The 12,500-nt window shown below is 43.8% G+C and overlaps 1 protein-coding gene across 2 annotated transcripts in view; it reads left to right on the forward strand.

Annotated features, from left to right (window-relative positions):
- dip2bb (disco-interacting protein 2 homolog Bb) overlaps positions 1-12,500 on the forward strand; it is a 59,670-nt gene that overhangs the window by 33,130 nt on the left and 14,040 nt on the right. For both annotated transcript variants that reach the window (XM_030776518.1, XM_030776520.1), the window contains exons 16-25: positions 1,836-1,929; positions 2,106-2,225; positions 3,249-3,363; positions 4,019-4,158; positions 7,094-7,230; positions 7,361-7,441; positions 7,924-8,051; positions 8,337-8,451; positions 9,096-9,297; positions 9,937-10,049. In XM_030776518.1, the coding sequence (XP_030632378.1) occupies positions 1,836-1,929; positions 2,106-2,225; positions 3,249-3,363; positions 4,019-4,158; positions 7,094-7,230; positions 7,361-7,441; positions 7,924-8,051; positions 8,337-8,451; positions 9,096-9,297; positions 9,937-10,049 (1,245 nt within the window). The remainder of the gene's footprint in view (positions 1-1,835; positions 1,930-2,105; positions 2,226-3,248; positions 3,364-4,018; positions 4,159-7,093; positions 7,231-7,360; positions 7,442-7,923; positions 8,052-8,336; positions 8,452-9,095; positions 9,298-9,936; positions 10,050-12,500) is intronic.

Genomic DNA, 12,500 nt, shown 5'->3' on the forward strand with positions numbered 1-12,500 from the left:
TCCATATGATAACTTTTGTGAGGCTTGGTCTGAAGATCATCTGTGCCAAGTGTGGTGAACACTGGGCAAACTTTGTGGCCTGTGAAAAATTTTTAAACGTTTTGATAAAATCCAATATGGCGGCCGCATCCATTAGGCTGACATGACAAGTTGCTCTGTCTGGGCCTTGGGACCTCCAGTGGTATTACCAGACATGTGAATCATTTGTTTAAGGCAAACACATCAATAGTTATTAGCCGAAACACATCTTTGCTTATTGCAGCACCCCCCAGTGGTCGAATGATGCAGAATTTTTTGTGCTTCTTCAGAAGGGGTCCCGAGTCCATGTACCAAGTCTGGTTTTGATACATCAAACTGTTGCTGAGTTATGACCTCACTTCCTGTTTGGCGACTTTGCCATCAAGTACGATTGCAGAACAGGAAATGGCAACATGTCCTGACCTCCGGATCAAATAAGGCATGACTTCAAATGACCATCATCATTTAGACCAAAGATATGAAAAGTAATGAACAAAAACATGTTGTTTCTTATTATAGTGCCCCGAGTGGTAAAAGAGGGCAATGTTTTCCTGACTCCCTTTGGGCGGAGTCTTGAGTCAGTCCACCAAGTTATATGTGGACACGGCCAAGCATTGCTGAAATATGATCTCGCCTCTGTTTTGGTGATTTTGCCGCCAGTTTCAGTCGGCTGTGACGGACGAACACTTTTCAAAATCAAAAATCCATCTGATAACTTTCGTTAGGATTGGTCTGAAGATCGCTGCCAAATTTCACAGCTTTTTACCATACAGTGCTAGGGGCTGCCATAGACTCCAGTGGCAGAAGAAGCTGATGGAGAAGAGGTAGAAACACAACGGGAGCTTCACTGCTTGGCCCCCAGTTACTCACAAGAGCCAATCTGATGGCTTCAGGGTTCCAGCTGACACTGAAGCAGACAGTGACAGCGCCCGGCCGAGACGTAGGAAGAAGTCTTTTTTTTTCTCACAGAGCCAGAGGTACACACAGGCTTTAATCCAGGTCACCAGGAGCGCTGTCCGGTCTTTGTCGCCTCCTAGCTGTCGTGATGGAACAGCGTCTTGATATGCAGAAACGTGTATATACAATGTTTGTCCTTGTGGGCTTTCCGTAGTCAACGTGGAACTGATGGGGACAGGCAAATACTGCCAGTATTGAAGAGAGTTACGTTACAAGCGGTTGCTGTAAAAGAAGTTCGAAGAAATAAATGAGTAGCACATGCTAGCGGTTCCCAAAAAAGGTTTTATTGTTTTATTACCAGTGAACATTACATGGCGGACAGCTCATATCTCAGGCGCTGGCTAACAACCTGTTAGCTTCTACGCTAACAGTCAGTCCCCCAGACCTGAAACATGGGTGAAACTTCTATCCGTAGCACTTTTCCACGTGTGTTGGGCGCTGCACACTTCCAGAGACAGTAACTTCTAAAACCACATGTCAATACTCTACCTTTTTTTACTTTGTTGTTCTCCTCAAAACTACCTCCCACTCTCGCTCTCCCGCCGTCCTGCCCCCCCAGTCAATGGAGCCACAGGGACTGGTGACGGCTGTCACTCAACCATATGAACCGTTACACTGGACAGATCACTTTATGCTCCATAGAGTAACTGTGTACATCATAAAACTTTCCTCAAACAATTTTCATACAATTACTTAATTTAATAATCATTTTAAAATATTATATTATTTTATAATTGACAATGTGTATTTGTAATGACAGTTTTATTTTGTGTATGTCACTGTGTGTGTGTATGTGTGTGTGTGTGTGTGTGTGTGTGTGTGTGTGTGTATGTGTGTGTGTGTGTGTGTGTGTGTTTTAGAGTATAATGAACAGGATCCACACTGTCAGTGTTCCATATGCAGTAATGAAAGCTTGTCCTCTGTCCTGGGTACAACGTGTACACATACACAAAGGTAACACACACACAACCAAAACATACACACAGCTCACACACAGACTGACATAATTCACATACAGAGAAACATACACATGCACAGACAGACAGGGAATTTTGCCCAAAATACCCACACAGACTCTTGCAGAGTGCACTGTGTTTAAGTAAAATGCCTCTCTATCTTTGTCTCTCTAGCACGTGTGGCTTTAGTAAAATGCCGCGACCTGCACTGGGCGATGATGTCACACCGTGAGCAGAGGGACATCAGCCTGGCATCCCTGCGCATGCTCGTTGTGGCTGACGGAGCCAATCCCTGTGAGTCACGCTAACAGCGCCCCCCGCAGGGCTCTGTGGAACTGAAGCTGAATCGTCATTATGAGCTTGGATGCGTCTGATTGGTGTTTTATTTCTGTCATTCACGTGATTTATTTGTTTCATCAAATTTTGCTGACATGACTATCAATAGTGGTGCCGCCATATCATTAACACAGTTCAGTACACAGTAAATTACAGTAAAGAACTATACAGGCTACACCACACTATCACTGCACTATACATATCACACTACAGTGACGCTGCACTGAACTATTACACTACATTGACACTGCACTATACTAGTACACTACATTGACACTGCACTATACTAGTACACTACAGTGACACTGCACTATACTAGTACACTACTGTGACACTGTGCTATACTAGTACACTACTGTGACACTGTGCTATACTAGTACACTACAGTAACACTGCACTGAACTATTACACTGCAATGACACTGCACTATACTAGTACACTACAATGACACTGCACTGAACTATTACACTGCAATGACACTGCACTATACTAGTACACTACAATGACACTGCACTGAACTATTACACTACAATGACACTGTACTATACTATTACACTACAATGACACTGCACTGAACTATTACACTACAGTGACACTGTGCTATACTAGTACACTACAATGACACTGCACTGAACTATTACACTGCAATGACACTGCACTATACTAGTACACTACAATGACACTGCACTGAACTATTACACTACAATGACACTGTACTATACTATTACACTACAATGACACTGCACTGAACTATTACACTACAATGACACTGTGCTATACTATTACACTACAATGACACTGTACTATACTATTACACTGCAATGACACTGCACTGAACTATTACACTGCAATGACACTGTGCCATGCTATTACACTATAATGACGCTGTACTGTACTATTACACTACAATGACGCTGTACTATACTAGTACACTACACTAATGGATAATTATTTCTTTTCCTCTTTCTCTGCTTCTCTCAGGGTCCGTGTCATCATGTGATGCATTCCTCAGTGTGTTTCAGGTGCATGGTCTGAAGCCTGAGGTGATTTGCCCATGTGCCAGTTCACCTGAGGCCATGACTGTAGCTATACGCAGGTACAACACAACAAAAAACAACGACAATAACATCAACACACAAGGCACAACAGCATCAACCGCTACAGCAGCACACCAACAACAATGCAAACGCCTGTGTAACTGCCCGCTGGGTCGGCACCTATTGCACACCTGTCTGGCCAAGAAGGGGTCTCCTCTCTCTGTGGTCCTTCTCAAGATTTCTCCCATTTTCCCATTACCCTTTTGGGTTTTTGGGGAGTTTTTTCTTGCCCGCCATGAGGATTAAGTCAGGGGGTGCCGTCCTGTTGTGATTTTGACTGTTGTGGCCTGTAAAGCCCTTTGAGACTGTAAACAGTGATATTGGGCTCTAAATAAACTTGAAACTGTGGTCATGACAATAGGTACACACAGGCACAACACAATAAAAAAACAACAATAAGATCAACACACAAAACAGAACAACATCAAGAGCAACATCAAAAATAATGACTGTAGCTATATACAGGTACAAAAATAATGACTGTAGGTTTATACAGGTACAAAAATAATGACTGTAGGTTTATACAGGTACAAAAATAATAACTGTAGGTTTATACAGGTACAACAAAACGGCAACACCACACTAACACTAACACCCGAGGCCTTGATTGTGTGTGTACAGAGGAGTAACCCCCCCCACCCTGTCTCTTTCTAGGCCGGGGGTCCCGGGCGCGCCCCTCCCTGCACGAGCCATCCTGTCAATGGGGGGGCTGAGTCATGGGGTCATCAGGGTCAACACAGAGGACAAGAACTCTGCCCTCACTGTCCAGGACGTGGGACATGTCATGCCAGGAGGTAGAGCTGTGTGTGTAGTGTGTGTGTGTGTGTGTGTATACTGTATGTATCCGTAAGTGTGTGTACGTGTGTGTGTGTATGTACGCACACACACACATATTTATATATATATATATATTTATATGATCAGGGTTTCCATTAGCTGGTAACTACTGGTTTTTGCCTGGTAAAATTTATAAAAAAATATAATGCTCATTTTAGTCATTACTGTTCATTAATATATATATATATATATATATATATATATGTATATCGATAAATGTTCCAGTGATTTTCCAGAATGGGATCACATGTGAACACGAGCCAGAGTCAAAATTCCGGAAAAGTTGATCAAGCGATTTTTCAGAGCAGTAATTTTTCCAGAAAAGTTTTGGATAAACCCGAGTGTAAACAAAGCGGAGAAATTGCCGGGGTTATAACAGCCGTAAGGGGGTGATGTTTTTGGTAATGTGTTTACCCTACGACCTGCTCGTAGCAAGTTCAGCTGGGAAATTTAAATAAGGTAAACAAAAGCGAACCAGCAAACTCACTATCCATGTAGCATCAGTTCTTTACAAAACATGTTGTAGATGAATAAGATTGTGAGCAAATCAACACTCAGTAGAATCTGTTCACCTGCCATCTTGTTAAAAGACAAAGCGTTTCTCCCCTGCATAAATTACACCTCACATCCAGCCTTTCTGGGATTTTCATGTTAATATGTGAACGCACTCTTCCTGGGAATTTTCTGGGAATGGTGTGAAAGGGGATAACCACCAGTATTGCTGGAAAATCTTCCAGGTCTCCTATGAAAGGGGTTCAAGTGTGTATGTGTGTGTTTCAGTACTGATGTGTATAGTGTGTATGTGTGTGTTTCAGTACTGATGTGTATGTGTGTGTTTCAGTACTGATGTGTATAGTGCGTATGTGTGTGTTTCAGTACTGATGTGTATGTGTGTATGTGTGTGTTTCAGTACTGATGTGTATGCGTGTATGTGTATGTTTCAGTACTGATGTGTATGCGTGTATGTGTATGTTTCAGTACTGATGTGTATGTGTGTATGTGTATGTTTCAGTACTGATGTGTATGTGTGTATGTGTGTGTTTCAGTACTGATGTGTATAGTGTGTATGTGTGTGTTTCAGTACCGATGTGTATGTGTGTATGTGTGTGTTTCAGTACTGATGTGTATGTGTGTATGTGTGTGTTTCAGTACTGATGTGTATGTGTGTATGAGTGTGTTTCAGTACTGATGTGTATAGTGTGTATGTGTGTGTTTCAGTACTGATGTGTATAGTGTGTGTGTGTGTGTTTCAGTACTGATGTGTATAGTGTGTGTGTGTGTGTGTTTCAGTACTGATGTGTATGTGTGTGTTTCAGTACTGATGTGTATAGTGTGTATGCATGTGTTTCAGTACTGATGTGTATAGTGTGTATGTGTGTGTTTCAGTACTGATGTGTATAGTGTGTATGTGTGTGTTTCAGTACTGATGTGTATAGTGTGTGTGTGTGTGTGTTTCAGTACTGATGTGTATGTGTGTGTTTCAGTACTGATGTGTATAGTGTGTATGCGTGTGTTTCAGTACTGATGTGTATAGTGTGTATGTGTGTGTTTCAGTACTGATGTGTATAGTGTGTATGCGTGTGTTTCAGTACTGATGTGTATAGTGTGTGTGTGTGTGTGTTTCAGTACTGATGTGTATGTGTGTGTTTCAGTACTGATGTGTATAGTGTGTATGCGTGTGTTTCAGTACTGATGTGTATAGTGTGTATGTGTGTGTTTCAGTACTGATGTGTATAGTGTGTGTGTGTGTGTTTCAGTACTGATGTGTATGTGTGTGTTTCAGTACTGATGTGTATAGTGTGTGTGTGTGTGTGTTTCAGTACTGATGTGTATGTGTGTGTTTCAGTACTGATGTGTATAGTGTGTATGTGTGTGTTTCAGTACTGATGTGTATAGTGTGTATGTGTGTGTTTCAGTACTGATGTGTATAGTGTGTGTGTGTATGTGTGTTCTTCAGTACTGATGTGTATGTGTGTGTTTCAGTACTGATGTGTATAGTGTGTATGTGTGTGTTTCAGTACTGATGTGTATAGTGTGTGTGTGTGTTTCAGTACTGATGTGTATGTGTGTATGTGTGTGTTTCAGTACTGATGTGTATAGTGCGTATGTGTGTGTTTCAGTACTGATGTGTATGTGTGTATGTGTATGTTTCAGTACTGATGTGTATGTGTGTATGTGTATGTTTCAGTACTGATGTGTATGTGTGTATGTGTGTGTTTCAGTACTGATGTGTATAGTGTGTATGTGTGTGTTTCAGTACTGATGTGTATGTGTGTGTATGTGTGTGTTTCAGTACTGATGTGTATAGTGTGTATGTGTGTGTTTCAGTACTGATGTGTATGTGTGTGTTTCAGTACTGATGTGTATAGTGTGTATGTGTGTGTTTCAGTACTGATGTGTATAGTGTGTGTGTGTGTGTGTTTCAGTACTGATGTGTATGTGTGTGTTTCAGTACTGATGTGTATAGCGTGTATGTGTGTGTTTCAGTACTGATGTGTATGTGTGTATGTGTGTGTTTCAGTACTGATGTGTATAGTGTGTATGTGTGTGTTTCAGTACTGATGTGTATAGTGTGTGTGTGTGTGTGTTTCAGTACTGATGTGTATAGTGTGTATGCGTGGGTTTCAGTACTGATGTGTATGTGTGTATGTGTGTGTTTCAGTACTGATGTGTATGTGTGTGTTTCAGTACTGATGTGTATAGTGTGTGTGTGTGTGTTTCAGTACTGATGTGTATAGTGTGTATGTGTGTGTTTCAGTGCTGATGTGTATAGTGTGTGTGTGTGTTTCAGCGCTGATGTGTATAGTGTGTGTGTGTGTTTCAGTACTGATGTGTATAGTGTGTGTGTGTTTCAGTACTGATGTGTATAGTGTGTGTGTGTGTGTGTTTCAGCGCTGATGTGTATAGTCAGACCGGACGGCCCTCCTGTGTTGTGTAAGACTGATGAGATTGGAGAGATTGTTGTAAACTCTCGCGCTGGAGGAAACATGTACTACGGCCTCTCGGGACTCACCAAGAACACCTTTGAGGTTTGAACCATATTCTTTACGACACACACACACACATTCACACTCTCACAAACACACCCCAGGGTAACATATGTTTAGTTTTACTCCTGATCTGTGTGTGTGTGTTTGTGCGTGTGTGTTAAACCTGCAGGTAATCCCAGTAAATGCTAGCGGAGCTCCTATAGGAGAAATTCCATTTGTGCGGTCTGGACTGCTGGGATTCGTGGGGCCGGTAAGACAGAGACAGACTGAGATTCATGTTCTGATTAAAGGCAATGCATAATCTATCTGTAATCTCTCTCTCTGTCTCTCTCTCTCTCTGTCTCTCTCTCTCTCGCTCTCTCTCTCTGTCTCTCTCTCTGTCTCTCTCTCTCTGTCTCTCTCTCTCTGTCTCTCTCTCTCTCTCTCGCTCTCTCTCTCTGTCTCTCTCTCTCTGTCTCTCTCTCTGTCTCTCTCTCTCTCTCTCTCTCTCTCTCTCTGTCTCTCTCTCTCTCTGTCTCTCTCTCTCTCTCTCGCTCTCTCTCTCTGTCTCTCTCTCTGTCTCTCTCTCTCTGTCTCTCTCTCTCTCTCTCGCTCTCTCTCTCTGTCTCTCTCTCTGTCTCTCTCTCTCTCTCTCTCTCTCTCTGTCTCTCTCTCTCTGTCTCTCGCTCTCTCTCTCTGTCTCTCTCTCTCTCTCTCTCTGTCTCTCTCTCTTTCTGTCTCTCTCTCTCTCAGGGAAGTCTGATATTTGTAGTGGGGAAGACTGAGGGGCTATTGATGGTCAGTGGGCGTCGGCATAACGCTGATGACCTCGTAGCCACAGCGCTGGCTGTGGAACCAGTGAAGACTGTGTACAGGGGCAGGTATGAAAACACACACAAACACACACACACACAAACACACACACACACGAACACACACACACACACACACACACAAACACACACACACTAGTGCTGGGTTTCTGTAGCTGACATGCAGTGAGACATAATTGTCAGGTGTGTTGAATACAGTGGCCCTACTCCTCTGACTCCCTGTGTGCGGAGTGTCACTCCTGTGCGCAGTAGAACCGCGGGTTCTCTGGCCTCCTCTAAACTCCGTCTAAATGGGTGCCAATGTTCTTGATCAGATCTGTCCCTGCTCTGCAGGATCGTGGTGTTCTCTGTCACCGTGTTCTATGATGAGCGGATTGTAATCGTCGCAGAACAGAGACCAGACGCCAGTGAAGAGGACAGTTTTCAGTGGATGAGCCGAGTGCTTCAGGTACACACACACAGACACACACACACACACACACAGACACACACACACACACACACACACACAGACACACACAGACACACACACACACGCACACAGACACACACACGCACACACACACGCACACACACAGACACACACACACACACAGACACACACACGCACACACACACGCACACACACACGTGCACACACACACACACACAGAGCTGTAACAATTCCAAATGTTGCTGTACAATAATTGCAATTAACAGTATAATTGTCTCTTTTGGTCAAATTTTGAATATATTTATTTAGTTATTATTTTTCAAACAAATTAAATGAATGAATCTCAGGATACATCTTTTGGTTATTTCACTGTGATGTGACCCACATTATGTAATAACACAGGTATTCAGCCTATGTTAGCTGAACTCAGTAGGGCTTGCAGACTCCCCACGGTTTGACAGGACCAATGGGACAGGGCTTTAACCGCGGTTCAACAAAGAAACCGCGACCACCTCAGAAAGTCACGTTTGGACAATTATGAAATAATTGTATAGGCCTAGGGTTAGTTGTAGGGTCTAATATGTGTGTGTAATGTGTGTGTCTCTCTGTGGTATTGTATCTTCTAATTTGACTGGTGTGTGTGTGTTTGTCTGTCGTAGGCTATAGACAGTATACACCAGGTGGGACTGTACTGTCTAGCACTAGTTCCTGCCAATACACTGCCGAAGACCCCTCTGGGCGGGATTCATATATCGGACACTAAACAGCTCTTCCTGGAGGGGGCGCTGCATCCCTGCAACATCCTTATGTGTCCTCACACCTGCGTCACCAACCTGCCCAAACCGCGCCAGAAACAGCCAGGTGCAGAGACGCACACGCGCGTGTGTGTGTGTGTGTGTGTGTGTGTGTGTGTTTACAATGCGTGAATATATGTCTTTATGTATAGTGTGTGGTTGTGTGTGTGTGTGTGTGTGTGTGTGCTCTCATTGTAATGTGTGTTTTGTACAGTGAGTCTTTAATGTTGTCGTATGAGACTGTATATTTTTGCTGTGTAGTGTATTGTAATATGTGTATTGATGTAGAGTGTGTATTTGTGCGTGTGCGTGTGTGTGTGTGTGTGTGTGTGTGTTATTGTTCTGTAAGAACTTGTTTGTATCTTGTTGCATGATGTATGCATGTATGCTGTGCAGTGGGTGTGTATAATGTGTGTGTGTGTGTGTGTGTGCGTGTGTGTGCGTGCGAGTGTGTGTGTGTGTGTATTGTAATGTGTGTGTATGTTGTTGTTGTTGTGCAGTGAGTGTGTATAATGTTTGTGTGTGTGTGAGTCTGTGTGTGTGTGTGTGTGAGTGTGTGTGTGTGTGTGAGTGTGTGTGCATGCGGTGTGTGTATGTCTGTGTGTGTGTGTGTGTGTAGTTGTGTGAGTGTGTGTGTGTGTGTGTGTGTGCGCGAGTGTGTGTATGTGTGTGTATTGTAATGTGTGTGTGTGTTTTTGTTGTACAGTGGGCGTGGGCCCAGCCTCTATCATGGTGGGGAACCTGGTGGCGGGAAAGAGAATCGCTCAGGCTGCAGGCAGAGACCTGGGAATGATCGAGGATCAGGATCTCGTCAGGAAGGTACACACACACACACCGCTACACACACACACACACACACACACACACACACACACAACTACACACACACACACACACTCACACACACACTCACACACACACTCACACAACTACACACACACACACTCACACACACTCACACAACTACACACACAACTACACACACACACACACACTCACACACACACACACAGCTACACACACACACACTCACACACACACACAGCTACACACACACACACACATACACACACACACTCACACAACTACACACACAACTACACACACACACACACACTCACACAACTACACACACACACTCACACACAACTACACACACACTCACACTCACTCATACACACACACACACACTCACACACACACACACACACACACACACACACACACACAACTACACACACGCACACACACACACACGCACACACACACACACACTCACACAAACACACGCACACACACACACACCGCTACACACACACACACACACACACACACACACACAACTACACACACACACACACACTCACACACACACTCACACACACACTCACACAACTACACACACACACACTCACACACACGCACACAACTACACACACAACTACACACACACACACACACTCACACACACACACACAGCTACACACACACACACTCACACACACACACAGCTACACACACACACACACATACACACACACACTCACACAACTACACACACAACTACACACACACACACACACTCACACAACTACACACACACACTCACACACAACTACACACACACTCACACTCACTCATACACACACACACACACTCACACACACACACACACACACACAGCTACACACACACACACACATACACACACACACTCACACAACTACACACACAACTACACACACACACACACACTCACACAACTACACACACACACTCACACACAACTACACACACACTCACACTCACTCATACACACACACACACACTCACACACACACACACACACACACACACACAACTACACACACGCACACACACACACACGCACACACACACACACACTCACACAAACACACGCACACACACACACACCGCTACACACACACACACACACACACACACACACACAACTACACACACACACACACACTCACACACACACTCACACACACACTCACACAACTACACACACACACACTCACACACACTCACACAACTACACACACAACTACACACACACACACACACTCACACACACACACACAGCTACACACACACACACTCACACACACACACAGCTACACACACACACACACATACACACACACACTCACACAACTACACACACAACTACACACACACACACACACTCACACAACTACACACACACACTCACACACAACTACACACACACTCACACTCACTCATACACACACACACACACTCACACACACACACACACACACACACACACAACTACACACACGCACACACACACACACGCACACACACACACACACTCACACAAACACACGCACACACACACACACACACACTCACACACACTCACACAACTACACACTCACACAACTACACACACACACTCACACACACACACACTCACACACACACTCACAAAACTACACACACGCACACACTCACACTCACACATACACACACACAGCTACACACACACTTACACAGCCACACACACACACTAGTTGAGTTGATGAGTTTGTCATTAGTGGACTGTGTGGTCAGTTATGTCAAATGCTGTGTGTTGTCTTTTAATGCTCACATCTGGCTGTAGCTGTGCATGTGGCCTACTGTGATGGTAAGGAACTACAGGAACTACATTACCCAGCAGCCTCAGTTGTTTTAGCCTGCATCAACCTTGGGTCAGCTGTGCACACTCATAAACAGGGCCATGCACAGTGTTAAGGCTCTCAGCTCATTCCCCTCACATATTTTTATTAAAGTTCATTCTGTTTGGTGAAAATCCTCTTCTTATTAAATAGGAAATTTTGTTTAAAATGAAATTAAAAAGTAATAAGTTTGAATTTTAAGAAATCAGTTCTATTTTGAATTCTGTATACTTCTAACCCTCACCCTGACTAGTGCACTGTTTTATCTGACCCTAACCTTAACCCTGACCAGGGCATAATTATATCATTTGATTTTCTGATTCATTTTCTTTTAACACATGGAACTCTCATCCCAGACCAACATCCATTTGTGATCGTGAATACATCTGTGCATATTTCATTAATTTGACTGTACTCTCTCTCGCTCTCTCTCTCTCTCTCTCTCATTCTCTCTCATTCTCTCTCCCTCTCTCTCTCTCCTATTCTCTCTCTCTCTCTCTCTCTCTCTCTCTCCCTCTCATTCTCTCTCTCTCTTTCTCTCCCTCTCCTACTCTCTCTCTCT

This window comes from Chanos chanos, chromosome 6 (assembly GCF_902362185.1).
Source record: "Chanos chanos chromosome 6, fChaCha1.1, whole genome shotgun sequence".
NCBI classification, from domain to species: domain Eukaryota; kingdom Metazoa; phylum Chordata; class Actinopteri; order Gonorynchiformes; family Chanidae; genus Chanos; species Chanos chanos.